General features: G+C 40.7%; 1 protein-coding gene across 1 annotated transcript in view; it reads right to left on the bottom strand.

Moving 5' to 3' along the window:
* Nucleotides 1-852: 852 nt before the first annotated feature.
* NIPA1 (NIPA magnesium transporter 1) overlaps nt 853-27,844 on the bottom strand; it is a 50,393-nt gene continuing 23,401 nt past the window's right edge. Inside the window, exons 2-5 of the mRNA XM_052636201.1 lie at nt 27,426-27,473; nt 26,400-26,490; nt 3,548-3,708; nt 853-1,364 (exon numbers count right to left, since the gene is read on the bottom strand). Coding sequence (XP_052492161.1) covers nt 853-1,364; nt 3,548-3,708; nt 26,400-26,490; nt 27,426-27,473 — 812 coding nt within the window. The remainder of the gene's footprint in view (nt 1,365-3,547; nt 3,709-26,399; nt 26,491-27,425; nt 27,474-27,844) is intronic.

The following is a 27,844-nucleotide window of genomic DNA, read 5'->3' as shown; positions in this document are numbered from 1 at the left end:
AAGGGTCAACTTCCTCTAATGTGTCCTTCATCTTGATTCTCTTCCAATAAATAATATACTACAATTTATAACTGCTTTGAACATTTATAGTTTGAATAGTGAAATACTAAAGTATAATCATGGAAGCTGCATTATTCTAATCTAAGAGAACATACACACAGTAATAGTCAAATTAAGTGAATAGTTCAAGTGATAAAGGCACTGAAATTGATTTGAGCTACTGAAAATCATCCTGCAAATGGAACCGTATATGGTATCCATTCACTCTTCTCTCTCTGTTTCCAGTTAAAATGTCTAGGAGTCAGGGGCAGGAGAGTCAACACATGAGAGGATTAAAAACAATTAAATGTATATACCTCTGATTTGGATGGAACACCTGAATGTTAGACATGCTTAATGCAAAATAACAAGACTAAAGACACATTTACTGTAGAGTCAGACTTCAAGACAACACCTTCTCCCATTTCCAAAGTAAGCTTCTAAATAAGAATATCTGTTCCCCTGCAAACACTAACCAGAATAGGCCCATTCTATTTAAATAATGATAGTGTTTTAAAAGCAAAGAGTATTCATCAAAGCTTCCAGGTTAATGGCAATGAACATAAGATTCCTCTCATCAGAGAGAGATGACGCTCAGGCAACCTTTGAGCAACTTCAGAGAACAGAAGGCTGAGTCCACAGTCCTGTGCTAAGCAATGCATCCTCATTCTCCACCAGCCTATTCATCATATATAAGCAACTCCAACACAAGCAATTTACTTGTGTAAATTTACTCTTCTACGTCACATCAAATTAGGACCAGAAACCATATCTTCTTTCTGTTCCTCAAGCCATACAATTCCTTGTGACATCCTAGTCCGTTTTCACATTAGATTTATTCATCTCCCCCAGGTTGAAGTTGAACTCTTTGAACACCTGTATAAGGACAATTCCAACGGAGACAGTGGTGAACCCACAGGCCATGCCCAAGAAGTCCACCAGACCCACGTTGCTCCACTCCCGGAAGAGGATGGCTGAGGCCAGCAAGACCAGTGTGGTGAACACCACGTAGTAGATGGCCCCAAACACAGAGGAGTCGAAGCACTCGAGGGCCTTGTTGATGTACCTGAACTGGACGATGATACTGCAGCCAAGCACGGCCAGGAGCACCAGGCACAGGCAGAGGGCCCGCTGACTAGATGGGTTGTTGTGGAAGATGTCTTGGGCAGCCAGCCCAATGCCCTTGGTGGAAGGCACGGTGAAACTCCCCAGCAAGGAGCAGATGCTGATGTAGACCATGATGTTGGTGGGCCCGTGGGCCGGTGCGATCCAGAAGATAAGCAGCAGCAGCATGAGCAGCACGATGCACAGATAGCCCACAAACACTGGAAAAGAGGGGGCACACAGTGACTGGGGGGCTAGCAGAGCAGCCCCCATCATACGCCCCACCACCTGCCCCTGCCCTTATCACCAGGACACTCTACTGCTCCAGGTATGCTTGACCAGACCCACTGAGCTCATTCCACAAAAATGTTTTCCCATCACTATTTTCACCATTAAAAAATTCATAGCTCCTACATATTACAAGTCAATAAATAAGTCTTCTATTAGTAATATTTTATAACATTAAAAGTCAACATATACACTATGAGATTTTTTCTCCTTTTTTGCGCACACAGCATGGCACGCCGAACTATCCCCAGCAGGGATCAGACCCATGCCGCCTGCAGTGGAAGCATGGAGTCCCAGCCACTGCACTGCCTGGGAAGTCTCAAGAATTTTTTTTAAGCTAGTCCACAAGATGGTCAATTCAACAAACCCTAGGCAGAGTACTCCTGCTGGGGGAGGGCAGGAAAAGAGAGTCATGTGGGGTCTTAAAGAACATGAGGGAAAACCGTCGGGTGTCTCTGGCTGTGGCAGGGACTGAGGGCTGCACACAGAGGCCACAGGTCCTCAGGTGTGTACAGAATTTCACACAACAAAAAATCATCAGATTCTCCTCACAACTTCTGAATGTCACCTTGGACAGGTAACTGAAAAATGTTTATAGTAATCAGAGCCTAGAACCTGTTTTATGTATAAAACAAAGTAATTTGGCAAACATTTAATATATATTGAATCTTTCAGTACTTCTGGAGTTATTTTCCATTTCAGAAGATCCCACTGCTGGGAGTTCCCTTGTGGCCAGGTAATTAGGATTCCAGGCTTTCACCGACAGAGTCAGGGTTTAACCCCAGGTCAGGGAACTGAGATCCTGCAAGCTGTGTGGTCCAGCCAAAGAAAAATAATAAAAGAAGATCCCATCAATGATGGCAAAATCCCAAGTGAGTCAATAAGACAACACCTCCACATCATCTGTTTTGCACCTGCCAGATTGTCAGCAATGCCACATACGCTGTAGGGCCTGCTGGCTCTAATGTATCTATTCCTGTGGCCATACTTGAACATTCTATTTTATTCCAAAGTATTATTCTTAGGGCATTATGTTGACTACCATTTATATGTACATGGAAGTTGTATTTGCCATGAATTTCATTTCCAGATTGTAAAGTGGGTGCTAGGCACTGGGCCTGAGAGGGCTGGGTACAGCCTGGACATCTGTACCAGCGAACAGGTGGTGGGAGTCCCCTCTTCCCCAAGGGTAAAGAAAAGGACCTTGAAGGTCTGCTGCAAGAGACGATTCAGGAAGATACTACAGCTGAAAGCTGTCTGGGAGCCTGACCTATAAACAGGGTACGAGGTAGTGAAGGGCAGAGAGCACAGTGTGCACAAACGTATTATAAAATACCGCAAAAGCATGGGCTGTGTTTGTGAAAAAATCAGAAAAAGCAGCTGAGCCTGAATGTGTAGCAGATTTCCCTGGTGGTTCAGATGGTAAAGAATCTGTCTGCAATGCAGGAGACCTGGTTCAATCCCTGGGTTGGGAAGATCCACTGGAGAAGGAATGGCTACCTCCTCCAGTAATCTTACCTGGAGAATCCCATGAACAGAGAAGCTTCATGGGCTACAGTCCGTGGGGTCACAAAGAGTAGAACATGACTGAGCAACTAACATTGAATGTGCAGGAGTTTCGTCTTTTGAGTCTCATGGGGATGGGGCTGGGGGGTGGGAGGGTGGTGATTGCAGTTATCAAAAAAGGAATGAAAGAGAAACTAGGTAAAAAATATATACCAAAGAACAAACAAAAAACACATACAGAGCTCTATAGGGTCTCTAAGGATGAATTAAATCAGGCCTTGGCTCTCAGAGAGCTTCACAACAGAAGGAGGAACCGAGGCCTGGACACATGGTGTCCTAAGGGAAACAACGTGTGGGAGACCCGCAGAACTGGCACCCGTTGTGCTATGGATAGGGAGGCAATGTCAATGTACAAGGTCCAGTCCCAAGAGGCAGCAAAGGGGCGAGGTCAGCAGGGCAGCACCAGGGGACAGCTGTGGACAGTGGTGAGCAAAGAGTAACCAAGGGCCTGGAGGACAGACCATATGGCAGGGCAGGGCAGAGGGTACAGCTCCCCTGGGGAGGGCCACAGTGGAGGCAGCAAGCTCTCTGGCAGTGAGGCCTGAGTTACCTGGATTGGTCAGCTTCTCCTCCAACTCAGCCTGAGTAGTCACACTCTCAGATTTCGGGGAATGGATAATCAGCACGACAGAACCCGCACAGCTTAGCAGACACCCCAACTTGCCCAAGATGTTGAGCTTTTCTTTCAGAAGATAAGAAGCTAAAATGGACCTTCAATTTTAAAATAAGAAATGATTAAATCAAACTATCTGACCTGTTTCTTCTCAATGCTGGTGTTACTAAAGCTACCTTTTCTTTATAGTCACATTTTATTTTTAAATTAGTTTTTAAGTGTAGAAGGATCAGGAATTTATTGAAGTTCCTATTTCAATGCAAACAGAATTTTCATACCAATTCCATGCACAGCCAATATATAATGATACTCGTAAGTCATACCATGATATTATTTCAGTAGATATGAAATATACCAGGATAGAAAAATAAGTTTTATGATTGACCAAAAATTAAAATATTGCTTCCATATTTTTAAAAGTAAACAGTCCAAAAACACTATGTTAAGTGGGATATGAAAGTTGTTAAAATAATTATAAGTAATTTACGATCAAAACACTTACATTAAAATGAATTAAATTGAGAAAGTGCACAAATAAGAAAAAAATCAAAATGCTAATAGAAATTGAATTATAATAGAAAGAATCTGGGTGATTACTTTCAAAATGTGATCACATTACTTCTTTAACGCAAGAAAAAACATTCCTCATAAAACATCTATAATTTTAAGGCTGGTAATTTGTAGTTTTTCAGTTGCTAAGTTGTATCTAACTCTTTGCAACCCCATGGACTGCAACATGCCAGGCTTCCTGTCCTTCACTATTTCCTGGAGTTGGTTCAAATTCATGTCCACTGGGGCAGTGATGTTATCTAACCATCTCATCCTCTGCTGCCCAGCTTTCCTATTGCCTTCAATCCTTCCCAACATCAGGGTCTTTTCCAGTGAGCTGGCTCTGTGCATCAGGTGCCCAAACTACTGGAACTTCAGCTTCAGCATCAGTCCTTCTAATAAATATTCAGGGTTGATTTCCTTTAGGATTGACTGTTTTGATCTCCTTGCAGTCCAAGGGACTCTCAAGAGCCTTCTCCAGCACCACAATTTGAAGCATCCATTCTTCGGCACTCAGCCTGCTTTATGGTCCAACTCTCACATCCGCACATGATCACTGGAAGAACTATAGCTTTGACTATACAGACCTTTGTTGGCCAAGTAACGTCTCTGCTTTTTAGTTTTTTTATTATTTTTAATGTCTCTGCTTTTTAATACGCTGTCTAGGTTTGTCACAGCTTTCCTTTCACGGAGCAAACATCTTTTAATTTCATGGCTGCAGTCACCTTCCTCAGTGATTTTGGAGCCCAAGAAAATAAAATCTGTCACTGCTTCCACTATTTCCGCTTCTGTTTGCCAAGAAGTGATGGGACTGGATGCCATGATCTTATTTTTTGTCTTTTGTTTCTTTTAATTAATCTGAAGGATAATTGCTTTATGGTATTGCATTGGTTTCTACCAAACATCAACATGAAACAGCCATCGGTTTACCCATGGCCCCTCCCTGATCTTATTTTTTGAATGTTCAGTTTTAAGCCAGCTTTTTCACTCTTCTCTTTCACCTTCATCAAGAGCCTCTTTAGTTCTGCTTCACTTTCTAAAGCTGGTAATAGTGCTTGGGAAACCTGGGCTTTTTCTAAATCATGGGATTGGTCATTGTCAATTTGCTACTGTCCATGCCAAAGGCACTCAGAGAATAGGAACATCTTATAGGGAGGACACACAAGACCCGGGTATATACAGGATTATTTCCAATAATCATTTCACAGATAAGGAAACCAAGCCACAGAAATGATCAGCATTTAACCTAAAGCCACAAAGCTAACAAGAGGTAAAGCCATGGAGAGGTCAAAAGTTCCATCTTCCCCTTATAGCACTTTGTGTCCCTGGTCCCCAAGGAAACCCAGCAGTGTAGTTGAGAAAAATAAGCAACATATTTGAAGAAACCACACGGGATACTATAATATGGAAAGTGAAAGTGATGTCGCTCAGTCATGTCCAACTCTTTGTGACCCCGTGGACTGTAGCCCACCAGACTCCTCTGTCCATGGCATTCTCCAGGCAAGAATACTGGAATGGGTTGCCATTTCCTTCTCCAGGGGATCTTCGAGACACAGGGGTCAAACCCAGATCTCTAGCATTGCAGGCAGACGCTTTAACCTCTGAGCCACCTGGGAAGCCCCACTATAATACAGAACTGGATATTAAATTGAGGGGCTCCAAATAGCTGCACAGAGAGGTGGAAACCAGAGGAGTGGGAAGCTCCAAGAAGAAAGAGAGAGCCTGGAGTCAGCCTGAGACAATGGGTGGGCCTACGGCAAGAGGGGAAGGGGCTGCCATGCATGAAAGAAAGGGGCAGGGACAATCCTGCACCAGAGGCCAACTCATCTTTTATTCCACTCTTAGTATTACACCAGAGTACAAATTAAACAGTACTTTTACAAAAGAGAGTGTCTAACAGAAAATCGGAGGGATACCCTTTCTCCTCTCTTCCTGGGCTGCAGTAACTTCAGCTTGCTACCTTTTGAGCCAAGATTAAACAAAAAGCATACAGAAGCTCTTTGACTTAAGTCAGGAGTCAACAGACTATGGCTGAAGGCCCAAGGCAGCCCTTCACCTGTTTTTGTAAATAACATCTTACTTGATCACAACCACGTCCACACGGTTAGTCAGCTCTGTGGCTACTTTCTACCGTGATGGCAGAGGCAAGCAGCTGCAACAGAGGCCACAAGGCCCACACAGCCTAAAATGTTCACCATCTGGCCCTGTACAGAAAAAGGTGGCCACTCCCAAAGTTAAGTGATCTACAGAACTAAGCACACATCTACTTGGACAGTTGGCCGGAGATGGAGGCACAAGTTACATGTTGGCATCAGGGCCACAACACAGAGGAGCAGTATCCTACTGGAGGGCTTGGGGAGTGGAGCAAGGATGGGAGGGTGGAGTAAGGAATAGTGTGATAAAAGGAAAGAAGGGGAAAGAAACTAAATGCCAAGAAAGAGTCAATAAACTATCTTAATAAACTTATAGTAATAGAAAGCAAACAAAAACAGGCTGTAGGACTGACAGCAAGGTCTTGAAAAGAAATCTGCACACTCTTGCTCATAGCAGCGTTATTAACAACAGCTAAAATGTAGAGGCAAATTAAGTGTCCACTGGTGGATGCATGAACAAGTACAGCACAGAGGGCACAAGGGTGCCCTTCTCTCCACATCCTCGCCAGTACTTCGTGCTTACTTTTTATGGGCCATTCTAACAGGTGTGAGGTGTATCTCACTGTGGTTTTGATATGGATTTCCCTGATGACTAATGACACTGTGCATCTTTCTGAGAGGTAACAGGCAGGAAGGCCAGGGGTCTCCAAATGGAGGAAATAGGCTGCAAGTGTCAGACATTTTTTATCTCTCCCTTAAGCTGCAAGAGGAAACAAACTAAAGTGTCGCATCTTTTCTTGGAGAATTCTGTGTTGCCAAGACAACTGGTTCCACCTGAACCTAACTTGTCTCAAACCTTGAGGAACCATTGCATTTTTCTTAGGGAAATGTTTTTCTTAAGCTATGTTAATGAAACTATGTATTTGCTTTGGAATTTGCCTTTCTTCAAAATAGTTTCACCTAAAACTAACTTTTGGCTGATAATAGTTCAACAAACCAGTATTCACATCAATTATTTTATGGTTGGGAGATGACATACCTTGTGCCATTCAATCTCAAAAATGCATACTGTGGGAGAGGGGCCTGGTGAAACTCCGTCAGCCTTGAGGTGTCTCTCTTATCTGATTCATAGCTTTCTAACAGACATAAAACAGCTTGCTAAAACTAGCAAGGGGGGCACTCTCCAGCCCGCTTCTGATGTCTGTGTCAGAAGCTTTCCCTGTCCCTTTTCACTTTAATATAACTCTGCTATACAAAAGCTCTTGAGTGATCAAGCCCGGTCCCTGGTCCTGAAGTTAAATCATCTTCTTCGGAGATCATGAATCTGACACCATTAACCGAAAGCTATCATTTTCATGTACCTATTGGCCATTTGTATGTCTTCTTTGGAAAAATATTTGTTCAGTTTCTCTGCTTAATTTTTAAATCAGATTGTTTATGGGCATTTTGCTATTGAGTTGTAAGAGTTCTTTATATAATTTGGATATTAACCCCTTATCCTATCTATGCTTTGTAAATATTTTTTCCCATTCTATAAATTGCCTTTTTATTTTGTTTATGGTTTTCACTGCTGTGGTGAAGCATTTTAGTTTGGTGTAGTCCCTCTTATTTACTTTTTGCATTTGCTGTCTTTGCTTTTGATATCAGACCCCAAAAATCTGTACGACCAATATCAAGGAGCTTACTCCTTATACTTTTCTTCCAGGAGGGTTTCTTTTCTTTTTTTTTTTTGAGGTTTTGAGTTGATTTTTGTGTACAAAGTAAAAGAGTGATCTAGTTTCATTCTTATATAAGTGGATTTTACCAGTTTTAAGGAAGAGACTATCCTTTCTCCATTATATATTCTTGATACTTTTGTCTTAATCGCCCATACATGTGTGGGTTATATCTGCATTCTCCATTCTGTTCCACTGATCTATATGTACATTTTTATGCCAATACCATATTGTTTGGATTACTATAGCTGACAATATAATCTGAAGTCAGGAAACGTGATGCCTCCAGCTTCATTCTTTCTCAAGATTGCTTTGTCTATCTTTGTCTTTTGCAGGTCCACACAAATCTTAAAATTTTAAGATTTAAGATTTGTGTGGACCTGTTTCTATGAAAAAAATGCCACTGGAATCTTGATAGGGATTGCACTGAATCTGAAGATTGCATTGGATAACATGGACATTTTAACAACATTAATTCTTTCAATGTATAAGCATGGAAGACCATTGCCTTTGTGTTTTTTTCAATTTTTTTCATCAATGTCAATGGTTTTTTGTGTACAAGTTTTGCTTTCTTAGTTAAATTTATTCCTAGGTATTTTATTGTTTTTGATGCAACTGTAAATTGTTTTCTTAATTTCTTTCTCTGATACCTCATTCTTAGACTGTAAAATCATAACTGATTTTTGTACACTGATGTTTGTATCTTGAACTTCAGTAGATTTATTTACTAGTTCAATAGTTTTTTGTTAGAGTATTTAGGATTTTCTATATTAAGTTATCTATAAATAGGAACAATTTTACTTCTTTCTTTCCCATGTAGATGCATTTTACTGCATTTTCTTGCCCTCCTCTGGCTATAATTTTCAGAATTATGTTGAACAAAAGTCGCAAGAGTAGGCATCCTTGTCTTGTTAATGATCTTAGAAAGCATTTGGCTTTTCACTGTTAAGTATGAAGCTAGCGGTGAAACTGTCATATATGACCTTTATTACATTGCAGTATGTTCCCTTTGTACCCAGTTTTTTCAGAGTTTTTATCATGACTAGATACTGAATTTTGTCAAATGCTTTCTCTGCATCTACTGACTTGATCATATGATTCTCATCCTTCATTCTGTTAATGTGGCATAGCAGGTTGATTGATTTATGGATGTTGAACGATCCCTGCATCCCTGATACAAATGATTTTCTAGTGTATCGCTGAATTAAGTTTGATGAGCTGAACTGAACTGAATATTACGAATTTTTGCATCAATATTCTTCAGTGATATTGGTAAGTTATTTCCTTTTTGGAGTGTCCTTATCTGGTTGGAATTATAGTAATGCTGCTGTTGCTGCTGCTGCTAAGTCACCTCAGTCGTGTCAGACTCTGTGCGACCCCACAGACGGCAGCCCTTCAGGCTTTCCCGTCCCTGGGATTCTCCAGGCAAGAACACTGGAGTGGGCTGCCGTTTCCTTCTCCAATGCATGAAAGTGAAAAGTGAAAGTGAAGCACTCAGTCATGTCCAACTCTTAGTGACCCCATGGACTGCAGCCTACCAGGTTCCTCCATCCATGGGATTTTCCAGGCAACAGTACTGGAGTGGCGGGCCATTGCCTTTTCCGATAGTAATGCTGCTGCTGCTAAGTCGCTTCAGTCGTGTCTGACTCTGTGCGACCCCACAGACGGCAGCCCATCAGGCTCCCCCTTCCCTGGGATTCTCCATGCAAGAACCCTGGAGTGGGTTGCCGTTTCCTTCTCCAATGCATGAAAGTGAAAAGTGAAAGAAGTCGCTCAGTCATGTCTGACTCTTAGCGATCCCATGGACTGCAGCCTACCAGGCTCCTCCATCCATAGGATTTTCCAGGCAAGAGTACTGGAGTGAGGTGCCACTGCCTTCTCCAATAGTAATGCTAGTTTTGTAAAAGGAGTCTGGAAGTGTTCCCTCCGCTTCAGTTTTTGGGAAGATTTGAGAAGGTATTAATTCTCCTTTAAAGATTGGCTAGAACTCACTTCCGTCCATAGGATTCTCCAGGCAAGAGCACTAGAGTAGGTTGCCATTGGACGGAGGAGCCTGGTAGGCTGCAGTCCATGGGGTCGCAAAGAGTCGGACACGACTGAGCGACTTCACTTTCACTTTTCACTTTCATGCACTAGAGAAGCAAACGGCAACCCACTCCAGTGTTCTTGCCTGGAGAATCCCAGGGACGGGGGAGCCTGGTGGGCTGCCGCCTATGGAGTCGCACAGAGTCGGACACGACTGAAGTGACTTAACAGCAGCAGCAGCAGCAACAGAACTCATTTGTGCAGCTAAAGATTGGATAGAATTCACTTGTGTAGCCATCTCTTCCACAAACTTTTCTTTGTTAAGATGTTTTAAATTACTGATTCAATTTTCTTAGCCTGTTTAGATTTTCTGTGTCTTCATGATCTAGTCATGTTAAGATACATGCTTTAGAAATTTATCTGTTATTTCCAAGATTATCCAATTTATTGATATGTAATTGTTCATAGTAGTATCTTATGATCTTTCTATGTCTGTTTTTCAGTTGTAAAGCCTCGTCTTTCATTTCTGACTTTATTTATTTGAATCTTCTCTTCTTTTCGTTAGGTAATCTAGCTAAAAGTTTCTCAATTTTGTTTATCAAAAAAAGGGAGCATCTTAGTTTTGTTAAGCATCTCTACTGTTTTTATGGACACTGTATCATTTATTTGTTTGGCTTATTTCCTTCCTCCTGCCTACATTGGGGATCAGTTCAGTTCAGTCGCTCAGTCGTGTCCGACTCTTTGCGACCCCATGAATCGCAGCATGCCAGGCTTCCCTGTCCATCACCATCTCACGGAGTTCACACAGAGTCACATCCATAGAGTCAGTGATGCCATCCAGCCATCTCATCCTCTGTCGTCCCCTTCTCCTCCTGCCCCCAATCCCTCCCAGCATCAGAGTCTTTTTCAATGAGTCAACTCTTTGCATGAGGTGGCCAAAGTACTGGAGTTTCAGCTTTAGCATCATTCCTTCCAAAGAAATACCAGGGCTGATCTTCAGAATGGACTGGTTGGATCTCCTTGCAGTCCAAGGGACTCTGAAGAGTCTTCTCCAACACCACAGTTCAAAAGCATCAATTCTTTCTGGCTTACTTCACTCTGTATAATCGGCTCCAGTTTCGTCCATCTCATCAGAACTGATTCAAATGAATTCTTTTTAACGGCTGAGTAATACTCCATTGTGTATATGTACCACAGCTTTCTTATCCATTCATCTGCTGATGGACATCTAGGTTGTTTCCATGTCCTGGCTATTATAAACAGTGCTGCGATGAACATTGGGGTAGCCGATTATACAGAGTGAAGTAAGCCAGAAAGAAAAACACCAATACAGTATACTAACACATATATACGGAATTTAGAAAGATGGCAATGACGACCCTGGATGCAAGACAGGAAAAAGACGCAGCTGTCTATAACGGACTTTTGGACTCAGAGGGAGAGGGAGAGGGTGGGATGATATGGGAGAATGGCATTCTATCATGTATACTATCATGTAAGAATTGAATCGCTAGTCTATGTCTGACGCAGGATACAGCATGCTTGGGGCTGGTGCATGGGGATGACCCACAGAGATGTTATGGGGAGGGAGGTGGGAGGGGGGTTCATGTTTGGGAACACATGTAAGAATTAAAGATTTTAAAATTAAAAAAAAAAAATAATAATAAAAAAAAAAAAAAAAAAAAGCATCAATTCTTCGGTGCTCAGCCTTCTTCACAGTCCAACTCTCACATCCATACATGACCAGAGGAAAAACCATAGCCTTGACTAGAGGGACCTTAGTCGGCAAAGTAATGTCTCTGCTTTTGAATATACTATCTAGGTTGGTCATAACTTTTCTTCCAAGGAGTAAGCGTCTTTTAATTTCATGGCTGCAGTCACCATCTGCTGTGATTTTGGAGCCCCCCAAAATAAAGTCTGACACTGTTTCCCCATCTATTTCCCATGAAGTGATGGGACTGGATGCCATGATCTTCGTTTCCTGAATGTTGAGCTTTAAGCCAGCTTTTTAACTCTCCTCTTTCACTTTCATCAAGAGGCTTTTTAGCTCCTCTTCACTTTCTGCCATAAGGGTGGTGTCCTCTGCACATCTGAGGTTACTGATATTTCTCCCAGCAATAGTTTGCTCTTTTCTTAATTTCTTGAGAGAAAAAATTAACTTGTTTATTTGATATATTTCTTTTGTCTTACTGAACGTGTTTATTGATGTAAACTTCCCTCTTGGATCTGCTTTTGTAGCATCCCACAGGTTTTGACATATTAGGTTTCCATTTTCATTTGTTTCAAGATATTTTTGGATATCCCATTTGATTTCTTCTTTGACACACTGTTCAAAAGTGTTTATCGAATATTCACATATTTGTGAATTTTCCAGCTTTTCTCCTGTTACTGATTTGTAGTTTCATTCCACTCTGGTCGGAAAAGATACAAAGTATGATTTCAATCTTCTTAAATTTGCTAAGACTTGTCTGTAAGCTCTAGTAAGCTGTATCCTGGAAAACGTTTCTGCTCACTGGAGAAGCATGCTGTGGACAGTCTGTGTATGTTGTTGTTCAGTCACTCAATCGCGTCTAATGCTTTGAGACCCTATGGACTGCAGCATGTCAGGCTTCCCTGTCCTTCACTATCTCCCAAAGCTTGCTCAAACTCACGTCCATTGAGTCAGTGATTCCACCCAACTTCTGTCATCCCTTCTCCTCCTGCCTTCAATCTTTCGCATAATCAGGGTCTTTTCTAATGACTCAGCTCTTTGCATCAGTTGGCCAAAATATTGGAACTTCAGCAACAATATTTCCAATGAATATTCAGGATTGACTTCCTTTAGGATTGAACTGATGTGTTCTCTTTGCAGTCCAAGGGACTCTCAAGAATCTTCCTCAGCATCACAGTTCAACAATTCTTTGGCATCCAGCCTTTTTGATGGGCCAACTCTCACATCCATACATGACTACTAGAAAAACGATAGCTTTGACAACACAGACCTTTGTTGGCAATGGCTTTGCTTTTTAATACGCTGTCTAGCTTTGGCATAGATTTTCTTCTGAGGAGAAAGCATATTTTAATTTCACGCTGCAGTCACCATCTGCAATGATTTTGGAGCCCACAAAAATAAAGTCTATCACTGTTTTCATTGTTTCCCCATCTATTCGCCTTGAAGAAATGGGACCAGATGCCATGACCATTGTTTTTTGAAAGTTGAATTTTAAGCCCGCTTTTTCCACTCTCCTTTTTCACCTTCATCAAGGGGCTCTTTAGGTCCTCTTCACTTTCTGCCATAAGGGTGGTGTCATCTGCATATCTGAGGTTACTGATATTTCTCCTGGCAATCTTGATTTCAGCTGGTGATTCATCCAGTCCAGCATTTCGCATGATGTACTCTGCATAGAAGTTAAACAAGCAGGGTGACAATACACAGCCTTGATGTACTCCTTTCCAAATTTTGAACCAGTCCGTTGTTCCATGTGCAGTTCTAACTGTTGCTTTTTGACCTGCGTACATGTTTTTTGCAGGAGGCAGGTAAGGTGGTCTGGTATTCCCATCTCTTGAAGAATTTTCCACCGTTTGTTGTGAGCCACACAGTCAAAGGCTTTGGAGTAATCAATAAACCAGAAATAAATGTTTTTCTGGAATTCTCTTGCTTTTTTGATGATCCATTAGATGTTGGCAATTTGATCTCTGGTTCCTCTGCCTTTTCTAAATCCAGCTTGAACATCTGGAAGTTCTTGGTTCATGTACTGTTGAAGCCTAGCTTGAAGAATTTTGAGCATTACTCTACTAGCACGTGAGATGAGTGCAATTGTGTGGTAGTTTGAGCAGTCTTTGGCACTGCCCTTCTTTGGGATTGGAATGAAAACTGACCTTTTCCAGTCCTGTGGCCACTGCTGAGTTTTCCAAATTTGCTGGCTTACTGAGTGAAGCACTTTAACAGCATTGTCTTTTAGAATTTGAGGGCTTCCTTTATGGCTCATCTGGTAAAGAATCTGCCTGCAATGTGGGAGACCTGGGTTCGATCGCTGGGATGGGAAGGGAAGATCCCTGGAGAATGGAAAGGCTACCCACTCCAGAATTCTGGCCTAGAGAATTCCATGGACTGTAAAGTCCATGGGGTGGTAAAGAGTAGAACACAACTGAGCGACTTTCACTTTCACTTTCCTTTAGGATTTGAAATAGTTCAGCTGGAATTCCTTCACCTCCACTAGGTTTGTTAGCAGTGATGCTTCCCAAGGCCCACTTGACTTCACACTCCAAGATGTCTGGCTCTAGGTGAGAGATCACACCATTGTGATTACATGGGTCTTTAAGATCGTTTTTGCATAGTTCTTCTGTATATGTTAGGTTGCTCTAATATAGGGTTCAAGTCCATTGTTTTCTTGATTTCCCATTTGGATGACCTATCCATTATGAAACTGTAGTACTGAAACCCTTTACCATTTTTGTATTGTTGTCTATTTCTCCCCTCAGCTCTTTAGAATCGGCTTATATATTCATGTACTCTGATGCTGGTTGTGAATAATATTCACGATAGAAACATTTTTTGAGGAACTGACCACTTTATCATTATCTAATGACTTTTTCATTATCTAACAGTCTTTTGTTACAGTTTTCAGATTAAATTCTGCTTTGTCTGATGTAAGTATCAGACAAATACTACTGCTGCTCTCTTGGTTTCCACTGGCACAGATCTTTTTCCATGACTTTACTCTGAGAATGTGTGTTTCCTTAAAACTGAAGTGAGTCTCTTGTAGGAAGGATATAGAGGGTCTTATATTTTATTTGACCTAACCACGCTTGTCTGGAAAATCTCAGAGACAGAGGAGCCTGGTAGGCTGCAGTCCACGGGGTCCCAAACTGTCAGACACAACTGAGCAACTTTCCATTCACTTTTCACTTTCATGCATTGGAGAAGGAAACGGCAACCCACTCCAGTGTTCTTGCCTGGAGAATTCCAGGGACAGCAGAGCCTGGTGGGCTGCCATCTATGACGTCGCACAGGGTCGGGCACGACTGAAGTGACTTAGTAGTAGTAACCACTCTATGTGGTTTTTAAAATAATTTTATTTATTTATTTAAACTGTGCTGAGTCTTACTTGCTGTGCAGGCTTTTCTCAAGTTGCAGTGAGCAGGGGCTTCTCTCTAGCTGCCGTGCATGGGCTTCACAATGCGGTAGCTTCTCTTGCTGTGGCGCAGAGGTTCTAGGGTGCTCAGGCTTCAGCAGTTGTAGCTCATGGACTCAGTAGTTGCAGTTCCCAGGCTTTAGAGCACAGGCTCTATAGTTGTGGCACATGGGCTTAGCTGATCCATGGCAGATGGGATCTTACTAGAGCAGGGATCAAACTCATGTCTCCTACACTGGCAGATTCTTAACCACTGAGCCACCTGGGAAGCCCACTCTATGTGTTTTGATTAGAGAAATCAATCCATGAACACTCAGTAATTGTGGATAGGTAACAACTTATCAATACCATCTTATTAACTGTTTTCTGGCTTAACAAAGTTCACTGTACCCTTCCTTCTCCCTTGCCTTCCTCTGTGAACTGATGATTTTCCACAATGGTATGTGTTGACTCCCTTCTCTTGTTTGTGAATCTACTGAAGGCTGTTCTGTGTTTACCATGAGGCTTACACTAAAACATCTTAAAGGTATATAACAGTCTATTTAACACTGACAACAATTTACCTTTTGTTGCAGTTAAATTGCAACAGAAGGTCTAAGCTTTTACTCCCTCCCTTTTATATTTTTTATGCCACAATTTACACCTTTTTCTACTGAGTACCCATTCATACAGTGTCATAGCTTTGGCTCTTCGTAGGACTTCTATCCTTCAACCTTTACACTGGAGGTAGGTAGTTAACACGTCACCCTATAACAGTATTAGAGTATTCTGAATCTGGCTACATGCTTACCTTTGCCAGCATGCTGTATATTTTCATATATTTCTATGTTACTAACCCAGTGTTCTTTCATTTCAGCTTGAAAAACTTCTTTAGATATTTCTTATAGACAGGTTTAGTGGTGATAAACTCTCTCAGCTACTATTTGTTAGAAACAGTCTTTTTCTCACCCCTATTTCTGAAAGAAAACTTTTCTGGGTATAGTAATCTGGACTGCCAGTTTCTTCCTTTTAGCACGTCAAATGTATCATCCTCTTTTCGCCTGGCCTGAATGATCTCTGCTCAGAAATCCACTGATAGTCTTATAAGGGTTTCCTTCTAGGAATTTTTTCCATTGCTTCTTTTAAAATTCTCTCTTTGACTTTAATTTTAGATAACTTTATTATGTGTATTGAACAAGATCATTTTGGACTGAAATTTTAATGAAACCTATTAAAAGACGCTTACTCCTTGGAAGGAAAGTTATGACCAACCTAAACAGCATATTCAAAAGCAGAGACATTACTTTGCCGACTAAGGTCCGTCTAGTCAAGGCTATGGTTTTTCCAGTGGCCATGTATGGATGTGAGAGTTGGACTCTGAAGAAGGCTGAGCGCCGAAGAATTGATGCTTTTGAACTGTGGTGTTGGAGAAGACTCTTGAGAGTCCCTTGGACTGCAAGGAGATCCAGCCAGTCCATTCTGAAGGAGATCAGCCCTGGGATTTCTTTGGAAGGAATGATGCTAAAGCTGAAACTCCAGTACTTTGGCCACCTCATGCGAAGAGCTTGACTCATTGGAAAAGACTCTGATGCTGGGAGGGACTGGGGGCAGGAGGAGAAGGGGACGATAGAGGATGAGGTGGTTGGATGGCATCACTGACTCGATGGACATGAGTTTAAGTGAACTCCGGGAGTTGGTGATGGACAGGGAGGCCTGGCGTGCTGCAGTTCATGGGGTCGCAAAGAGTCAGACATGACTGAGAGACTGAAATGAACTGAACTGATGACCTTCAAAAACCTGGATGTCCAAATCTCCCTCCATGTTTGGGAGAGTCTCAGCCACTATTTCTTTACGTAAGGTTTCTACTCCTGTCCCTTTACTTCTTTTCCTGGGATTCCAATAAAGCCTACATTGTTTCTCTTAACGATGTCATTTAAATCCTCCAAGCTTTCTTCATTCTTTTTCATTCTTTTTTCTTTTTGTTCCTTACACTGGATAATTTCAATTGATCTGTCTTCAAGCTTACTGATTTTTCTGTTTGGCTATCTGCTGTTAAAGCTCTCTATTGAATTCTTCAGTTCTGTCATTTCATTCATCAGCTTTAAAATTTCTGTTCGGTTCTTCTTTATATTTCCTGTCTCTTCATTAACCTTTTCATTTTGTTCTTATACTATTTTCCTGACAAGAAAATAACTATTAAATGTTTATCTGTTATTTTGAAGCTAATAATCTTCAGCACAATTACTGTGAATTATTTGTTAGGAAATTCATGATCTTCATTTCTTTGGGCGTTACTGGAGGTTCTTTTGGTGGAGTCATGTCTTCTGATTCTTTGTGATTCCTACAGCTTTGCATAAGTGTCTGCACATTTGAAGAAGTAGTCACCTTTTCCAGACTTTATGGTTAAGAGAAAACTTACTACTAAATGATCAATGGATCAGTAAAGAAATCACAAGGGAAATTAGAAATCACTTTGAAATGAATAAAAATGAAGCAACAACATGCCAAAGCATTTAGGATTCAGTTAAATAGGTACAGAGAGAGAAATTTATATACATAAATGCCTACAGGACCCAATCCAGACTAACGTGTAGCTGTGGAGAGCTGGCTCTCGGAGTGCTCTCCTGGGGCTGCCAGTCCACCCACTCCCAACATGCATATTGCAGAAGAGGCCCAGCTTGGCAAGGCACAGCAGAAGGGGCTAGCTTCAAGCAAGCACAGGCTGGTGAGGGTCAGCTGTGGGGATGCAGGCTAGTGTCTGCACTCACAGAGCCAAACCACAATCACTCCCATTGTATGGCTGCCAATGATTTCTCTTGCTTTTCTTTGTTGTTCCTAGCCACCTTAATACACTTCTGTTTTGCCAGTCTAGGTGAGACTTTCTTGTGGTGCTCTGAAAGTCCTGAGAGTCCCTTGGACTGCAAGGAGATCCAACCAGTCCATTCTGAAGGAGATCAGCCCTGGGATTTCCTTGGAAGGAATGATGCTGAAGCTGAAACTCTAGTACTTTGGCCACCTCATGCAAAGAGTTGACTCATTGGAAAAGACTCTAATGCTGGGAGGAATTGGGGGCAGAAGGAGAGGCGGACGACCGAGGATGAGATGGCTGGATGGCATCACTGACTCGATGGACGTGAGTCTGAGTGAACTCCGGGAGCTGGTGATAGACAGGGAGGCCTGGCATGCTGAGATTCATGGGGTCACAAAGAGTCGGACATGACTGAGCAACTGAACTGAACTGAAAGTCTTAAGGAAACTGGTTACTTACTCCATTCTTCAGTTCCTAGCTAGGGAAACAACACTTCCTATCTGAGAAGTTCCCTCATAGCACTGAGCAATGCCAACTTCGGAGAAAGGATAATCCCGTCAAAATGAAATACCCTCCTTCCTTTTTTGGTGCAATTATTCTCAGGGTTTTGGTTTCAACGTATCACTAAATTTTCTTAAGTAGACTCCAGAGCTCTCCTAGAGCTGTTTTTCTTTATGGAGAGCTGATTCTTGATTTTTGTAGGGAGATGTTTTCTGACATCACCCTTTGGTGTCACCTTTTTTTGCTGAATTTTCATTTTGTTGATGCTATCCTTTAAATCACAAAAGCTTCTAATTATTATGATGTCCAGTGTATTTATTTTTCTTTTGTTGCTTGTGCTTTCAGTTCAGTTCAGTTCAGTTGCTCAGTTGTGTCTGACTCTGCAACCCAGTGGACTGCAGCTTCTCTGCCAGGCTTCACTGTCCATCACCAACTAAAAGAGACTGCTTAAACTCATGTCCATCAAGTCGGTGATGCCATCCAACCATCTCATCCTCTGTCGTCCCCTTCTCCTCCTGCCTTCAGTCTTTCCCAGCATCAGGGTCTTTTCCAATGAGTCAGTTCTTCACATCAGGTGGCAAAGTATTGGAGCTTTAGCATCAGTCCTTCCAATGAATATTCAGGACTGATTCCCTTTAGGACTGAATGGTGTGATCTCCTTGCAGTCCAAGGGACTCTCAAGAATATTCTCCCAACACCACAGTTCAGAAGCATCAACTCTTTGGCACCCAGCCTTTTTGATGGTCCAACTCTCACATCCATACATGACTACTAGAAAAACGATAGCTTTGACTACACAGACCTTTGTCAGCAAAGTAATGTCTCTGCTTTTTAATACACTGTCTAAGTTTGGCATAGCTTTTCTTCCAAGGAGCAAGTGTTATCTTTAATTATTATTAATTAAATTTAATTAATTAATTTCACACTGCAGTCACCTTTCTCAGTGATTATGGAGCCCACAAAAATAAAGTCTGTCACTGTTTTCATTGCTTCCCCATCTATTCACCTTGAAGAAATGGGACCAGATGCCATGATCATTGTTTTTTGAACACTGAGTTTTAAGCGTGCTTTTTCACTCTCCATTTTCACCTTCATCAAGAGGCTCTTTAGTTCCTCTGCACTTTCTGCCATAAGGGTGGTGTCATCTGAGGTGGTCTGCATATCTGAGGTTATTGATATTTCTCCTGGCAATCTTGATTTCAGCTGGTGATTCATCCAGTCCAACATTTCGCATGATGTACTCTGCATAGAAGTTAAACAAGCAGGGTGACAATATACAGCCTTGATGTACTCCTTTCCCAATTTTGAACCAGTCCATTGTTCCATGTTTGCTTCTAACTGTTGCTTCTAGACCTGCATACATGTTTTGCAGGAGGCAGGTTAAGGTGGTCTGGTATTCCCATCTCTTGAAGAATTTTCCACCGTTTGTTGTGAGCCACATAGTCAAAGGCTTTGGCGTACTCAATGAAGCAGATGTTTTTCTGGAATTCCCTTGCTTTTTCTATGATCCAACAGATGTTGGCAATTTGATCTCTGGTTTCTCTGCCTTTTCTAAATCCAGCATGAACATCTGGAAGTTCTCAGTTCACATACTACTGAAGCCTAGCTTGAAGAATTTTGAGCGTTACTGTGCTAGCGTGTGAAACGAGTGTAATTGTGCAGTAGTTTGAGCATTCTTTGGCACTGCCCTTCTTTGGGATTGGAATGAAAACTGACCTTTTCCAGTCCTGTGGCCACAGCTGAGTTTTCCAAATTTGCTGGCATACTGAGTGCAGCACTTTAACATCATCTTTTCGGATTTGAAATAGCTCAACTAGAATTTCATCACCTCCATTAACTTTGTTTTCAGTGATGATTTCTAAGGCCCACTTGACTTCACATTCCAGGATGTCTGGCTCTAGGTAAGTGGTCACACCATTGTGGTTATCTGGGTCGTAAAGATCTTTTTTGGAGAGTCCTTCTGTGTATTCTTGCCACCTCTCCTTAATATCTTCTTCTGTTAGGTCCACATCATTTCTGTCCTTTAATGTATCTGTCCATTCATGAAATGTTTCCTTGGTAACTCTAATTCTCTTGATGTGATCTCTAGTCTTTCCCATTCTATTATTTTCCTCTATTTCTTTGCATTGATCACTTAGGAAGGCTTTCTTATCTCTCCTTGCTATGCTTTGAAACTCTGCATTCAAATGGGTATATCTTTCCTTTTCTCCTTTGCCTTTCACTTCTCTTATCTCAGCTATTTGTAAGGCCTCATCACACAACCATTTTGCCTTTTTGTATTTCTTTTTCTTGGCGATGGTCTTGATCACCACCTCCTGTACAATGTCACAAACCTCTACCCATAGTTCTTCAGGGCACTCTATCAGATCTAATCCCTTGAATCTATTTGTCACTTCTACTGCACAATCGTAAGGGATTTGATTTAGGTCATACCTGAATGGTCTTGTGATTTTCCCTACTTTCTTCAATTTAAGTTTAAATTTGGCAATAAGGAGTTCATGATCTGAGCCACAGTCAGCTCCTGGTCTTGTTTGTGCTGACTGTATAGAGCTTCTCCATCTTCAGCTGCAATGAATATAATCAATCTGATTTCGGTATTGACCCTCTGGTGGTGCCCATGTGTAGGCTGTCTCTTATCTAAGAAACCACTGTCTAATCCAAGATCACAAAGATTTACATCTGTTTTCTTCTAAGAGTTCTACAATTTTAGCTTTCACATTTACATTTGTTTTGTTTTATAATCTATTTCATCTGATCCACAGCCTCTCCAACTTTCTTATGGTTACTGTTGGCATAATATATCTTTTTCCTTTCTCTTTTATTCAATCTATTTGTATCTCTGAATCTAAACTATGTCTGAAGTAGAGAGCATATAATTGGATCTTGTTTTTTTAAACCTGCCTGACAATCTTTGCCTTTTAATTGGATTGTTTAGTCCACTGACATTCAATGTTTTTACTGATAGAGTTAGATTATCTTACTTTTTGTTTTCTATGTTTCATGTCTTTTTTTGTTTCATAGTCTTCATTACTTCCTTCTGCATTAAGTGAATATTTACAGTGTGATATTTTAATTCCTTTAATGATTTTTTTCACTATAGTTTTTTAAAAGTTGTTTTCCTAAGGCTTTCTCTAAGGCTTATCAGAATACATGTCAAATTGATACTAACTTTAGTACAGTGAGATATTATGTTACTCTTCTTCCTTTCAGTACATATATGCTTTTGATGTTTACATGTTTGCTTATGTGCATTTTGTTGAAAATGTGGTTTAACATTAGCAGAATAAATTTATTTTCATATGTATAAATTTATTTTCATATGTATAAAAGTGGCACTTTTCAACCTTTGTCATTTTATCTATTGGGATTTTCATATTATTTTGGTCAATTTAAGAAATTCTTTATATCACACTTTAACTATTGTCATATTTGTTGAAATTTTTTTCCTATCCTTCTTATTTTACTTCTCGGTGTAGAAAATTAACCTTTTCATTTTTATTGCTTCAAATGTTTGAAACTTCTTAACCTTCTAAGATATGAAACACATTAAAAGTTTTCTTTTTTTTAATTATTATTTTTTAAATTTTATTTTTACTTTATTTTACTTTGCAATATTGTATTGGTTTTGCCATACATTGACATGAGGCCATAAACTCTAGGTACATAGCTAAAGTTCTTTTCTCCTCCTTCACAGATTAAATCTCTACATAACTTACTCTGGGTTGTGCCAGAGATGCAGGTTTATTCAGTGAAAATCAGACATAAATTATCTGTAGCTACATGTCACAGACAGGCAGGTGTTAATGGAGATGCTAGTTAACACAATGAGTTCACTACAGCTTTACTCAGCACACCCTGCACTGCTGAGTGACATAACACACCTCAACATAGTGATCACACAACATGTGATCACACAAATCAGTCACTGAATGTAGTATCAACAAACCATTCACTGCTGTATTTCACACTTGATGGCCATGCTTAGTTCAGTTAGATCATATTTTGATGCTGCTATGATTAGGATTTAAGTTGATGTCCCTACAAACTGTTTACCAGTTTTCCCAACACTATTTTTTTTTTTTAAAGAATAAGAAACTCTCTTTTTTAAACTTGAGATATGACAACTACATGCAGCTCTTGCTATACTAGATCATTCACTAGAGAGAAAAATAATGGTATAAAGCATAATGGCATAGAATAACGGTATCATGGCTCAATGTACAAAATTGGAATGGGGAGGGCAGATCAGAAAGATACATTTAACATTAAAATAAAGTGAAATCTATCAAAATTGATGATTGTACCATTGTTATGAAGGAGATGTTTCCAGTCTCAGGAAACACAAGTCAAAGTGTTTAAGGGTAAAGGATCCTGACAAATATAACTAATCTCATAAGGATCCACAACAAAATCCAAAAAACGAAACAAACATCACATTCATAACAGAACAGTGCTTCTCAGACAGGGGTGATTTGCCCCACAAGGTGACATTTGCTTATGTCCAAAGACATTTTGGGGAAGAAGAGCTATCAGTATCGTGTAGGTGGAAGCCAGGAATGCTGCTAACTACCCTATAAAGCACAGACTGGACCCTCAAAGCAAAGAATTACCTGGCCCCTAGGTTGATAATATCAAGGCTGAAAAATGCTAATATAGAGAAAGCAAATGATGGAGAAAGTGGGATAGAATTTAGTAATCAGTGTGTCTGGGTGAGGGAATATGAATACTGTTTTGATTATTGTTCTTAACCTTGTATTTTCCTATAATTTGGAAATTCCAAATAAAGCATTTTTAAAAGGCTTTTTAAAAGTACTATGCTGTTTTATAGAAAAGGCAGAGGAACCAGAGATGAAATTGCCAACATCCGCTAGATCATGGAAAAGCAAGAGAGTTCCAGAAAAAAACATCTATTTCTGCTTTATTGACTATGCCAAAGCCTTTGACTGTGTGGATTACAATAAACTGCAGAAAATTCTGAGAGAGATGGGAATACCAGACCAGCTGACCTGTCTCTTGAGAAACCTGTATGCAGGTCAGGAAGCAACAGTTAGAACTGGACATGGAACAGACTGGTTCCAAATCAGGAAAAGGAGTACGTCAAGGCTGTATACTGTCACCCTGCTTATTTTCTATGCAAAGTACATCATGAGAAACGCTGGACTGGAAGAAGCACAAGCTGGAATCAGATTGCCGGGAGAAATATCAATAACCTCAGATATGCAGATGGCACCACCCTTATGGCAGAAGGTGAAGAGGAACTAAAAAGCCTCTTGATGAGAGTGAAAGAGGAGAGTGAAAAAGTTGGCTTAAAGCTCAACATTCAGAAAATGAAGATCATGGCATCCGGTCCCATCATTTCATGGGAAATAGATGGGGAAATAGTGGAAACAGTGTCAGACTTTATTTTTGGGGGCTCCAAAATCACAGCAGATGGTGACTGCAGCCATGAAATTAAAAGAGGGTTACTCCTTGGAAGAAAAGTTATGACCAACCTAGATAGCATATTGAAAAGCAGAGACATTAATTTGCCAACAAAGGTCCGTCTAGTCAAGGCTATGTTTTTTCCAGTGGTCATGTATGGATGTGAGAGTTGGACTGTGAAGAAAGCTGAGCACCGAAGAATTGATGCTTTTCAACTGTGGTGTTGTAGAAGACTCTTGAGAGTCCCTTGGACTGCAAGGAGATCCAACCAGTCCATCCTTAAGGATGTCCTGGGTGTTCATTGGAAGGACTGATGCTGAGGCTAAAACTCCAATACTTCAGCCACCTCATGCAAAGGGTTGACTCATTGGAAAAGACCCTGATGCTGGGAAGGATTGGGGGCAGGAGGAGAAAGGGACAACAGAGGATGAGATGGCTGGATGGCATCACCGACTCAATGGACATGAGTTTGAGTGAACTCTGGGAGTTGGCGATGGACAGGGAGGCCTGGCTTGCTGTGATTCATGGGGTCACAAAGAGTTGGGCATGACTGAGTGACTGAACTGAACTGATGCGGTGATGATTATACATTAAACCAATGCAGGGAAAAGTAGACCTCTCTGGGGGCTCTCTATTCTATTTCACTGATGACAGACATCTTTTTTCCCAGTGCCACATTCTTTTCATCTCTATTTCTATATAATTCTAGCAACCTCATTCCATTAACAAAAATAGAACTGTTTTTAAAATATATATACATACTTACCTATATATTAGTTTTTCCAAATTAATTTTAGTTGTTATTTTTTTAAAAATCTTTTGGTATCCTGATTTGAAAGCACTCTTTCAATCCAGAATGCTATTTCACACACTTCTTTGGGAAACATCTCCTAAAGACTTAGAGTAGTGAACATTTCTGGTTAGGAGACCTAATTATCAAAGTCCGTAAGAATAGTTCTTTGGAAATTAATGAAGCAAGGCATTTTAATATATGCACCTTAAATATGCAAAGATCACATAGCTGGGTTGTTTATTTGCCTGATCATTTTTCAGGAAACAGAGAGAGGCTGGGCTCTGAAAGGCTGAAGCAGTGATTCCCCAATGACAGCACCACTCATGTAATCCAAGCTTTTCAGGGTCATCCAAAATGAAAAGTGACATTAAACCACACGTAATACTAAGAATATGTTTGCATTAGAAAAATATACTACAAATGCATTTTCAAAAGTTGACATGTTTGAAAATGCTTTTGTATTTTTTAGGCTATAGAACCTTAAAGCCTAAGTGACTTTAAATTAACTACATCTATCACAGATACATTTCTCTACAAGTATTTGCAGCTCTGTCTGGAACATAGCAGCATACCAATATATCAATGAGTTAGAAACTTGGATTCTATTTCACTTCTGTTTTATCTCTGTTTATTAACAATTTCTTCAAAGGTAAAATAATATAAATAGGATCACTAAAGGATATGTGTTAATATAGCAGTCCTGAACCTTTTTAGTACCAAGGACCGGTTTCACGGAAGACAATTTTTCGATGGATGGGGGTGGGCGGTGGGGTGGGGAATGATAGTTCAGGCAGTAATGGGAGTGACAGGCAGGATGGTGCAGGTGGTGATGCAAGTTATGGTGAGCAATGGGGTGCAGCATATGAAGCTTCGCTTGCTCGCTCACTGCATACCTCCTGCTATGCAGCCAGGTTCCTTACAGGCCAAGGACTGCTACCAGTCTGTAGCATGGGGGTTGGGGATCCTGTGTTAATGTATTTAATAACTGTCTCACAAAATCATTTTCAAATGAGAAAGAGCCCATTTGTGGTGGCTGGTAGCTTTCATGTTCCAAATCCTCTCTTTTCCCTTTTGTCCCATATCTGGATAACCTCATAAAAAGGAGAGCTTATAATGTTAGGGCCCAGCATACTCAGTCCCTTGGCACTAAAATTTGAAAGCATGCAAACCCTACCCTGAGCATGAGACTCTCTACCTGGCTTACCTCCTAACTGTAATAAAAACTCAAAGCCCTGAATTGTTCCCATTCTACTCCAGATCAAACCAGAGCCATTTTCCTTGAATGATACATTTACTATTGACTGTTGTGAGTAACAAATCCTTTTCATACCCATGGGAGCCCAGGTGTCATTTGTCCCAACCTCCGTAACTTCCTGGGGCAGGGGACTGCCTAGCATCCAGTAGGAGATGGCAAATAAAACACCAAATAAAACAAAGAAAACACCAACTGACAGTTTTGCTTACTGATTTCTCAGAATCACTTGCCAAGGAGCTAGGATGATTCCAATCTCTAGGAAGTCCTCCAGAGAAAGACCAGGAGAGTAATAGCATCATGTTTGTAATCATGAATAAGTTAGAATTTGAAATATACTAAAGCAAATGTCTAAGAGAAGGTTAATAATTCACACAACTAAATCTGAAGGGATAAAATTAAGCCCAGAAGTGCAATACTAAGGACCTAACTTCAGTTACTTTTACTTTTATTATTTTAACAAAAACATTTAAAATGAAAACTTTTCTTATACCTAAACTACACATTAAAAACCAAAACACAGAATCCCAGTTCTCACCCAAATGGCACTCCAAGGGCACCAAGAGGAGTCACCAGGACCGTGGGGACCGCTGTGTAAGCCAGGAAGTTTCCAATCTGGCCAACAGCCACTGTCAAGAGAATCACAAGGGTATCACTGCAATTACAAAACTCACTTTGAGCATCATCACAGAGTTGAATTTTGCAAGACTGTGCTCTGAAAGGGCTTCTTTTCCATTCCAGGTGAGGAAGGCTATATGGGACACTGTTTGCATGTTTGAGAGTCCTGAGGGCAGAGGACAGCAGGCCCAGTCGTGTCTATCACTGGCCCAGTTAGTCAAGGGAGTAGCTTCAACTTTCTATGAAAATTCCCAACTTAACCAACAGTGATTGACAGTGGATGCAATAAAAGTGTATTTCCACTTTCTTCTTAACATATCCCTGTTTTAAGACAGATCATATAGAGCTTTCCATGTCCCTTCAAGTGGCCTGGGATGCATTCCAGTGACATATTGCTGGCACATCCGGTGGAAACACTATTGCCTGCACAGGACTGTGTCTGAGGCTGCATCAAGATAAAGCTCAAACACGAGTTCTTCAATAAAGCAACATCTGCCAGAAAATTTCTTGCCTAAAGACAACATGTGACAAATGGATCTCAAGATACATCTGAAATATCTAACAAAATTTTTATTTACATATTTAATGTTCTGAAGTCTAATTTTATAACACATGACCTCTGTTAAGGCTGAGTGAAGAAACTCTCCTTTGTAAACCAATGACACTGAGCAAAAGTTCACCAGATGCCCACAGACTAACCACAGATGAGGAAGCAAGAGCTGCTTTAATTTCTTCAGACCCAGGGCAATCTTTATTTTGACCTGGATAAAATTCAGGGCTAATTTCAGGCAGCAGGAACCTCTACCCTCTCCCTCCATTGCTCCCCACCCTCTTGGTCCTCATTCCAAAGAACAAGCTAAGCTCAAACCACAACCTCCACCCAGCCCTGCCAGACAAATGACTGATCTTACAAAAGACCAAGCTTTTCACCAAAAAGAATACTTACTTGCAATTGTTCCTGCCCACCATACAATGTCTGTTAAGTAGGAGGTACCTGTAAAGAGTGAGATAAACATGTCAGGAAAGCATGAAGCCAGATACAAGCTACATACTGAAAAGAGGAAGTCAATCCAAACAAATAAAATCTTTATAAACTGTAGGGTTTTTGGCTCAACATGTCACCTAGAGACAAATACTCTTCGGAGTAACATTTTATATGTTGATTTCAAATGAGATTTGATCTTCAAAGTACAATTCTCTCATGCATTTACAGAAACCCATGTATATGATAATTTTACTAGCATAGGGTTTAAGGACTTGCTACTTAAACAGGTTACTCAATGTTCATAATGTAGAAGCTTTGTGACATGACTCTTTTTGAAACCATGTGAAAATGGCTGAAAGCAGACCCTTACACTCCCTCAG

This window comes from Budorcas taxicolor, chromosome 2 (assembly GCF_023091745.1).
Source record: "Budorcas taxicolor isolate Tak-1 chromosome 2, Takin1.1, whole genome shotgun sequence".
Taxonomy (NCBI): Eukaryota; Metazoa; Chordata; class Mammalia; order Artiodactyla; family Bovidae; genus Budorcas; species Budorcas taxicolor.
The sequence above is the reverse complement of the archived record's forward strand: the minus strand, read 5'-3'. Positions and strand labels throughout refer to the sequence as shown.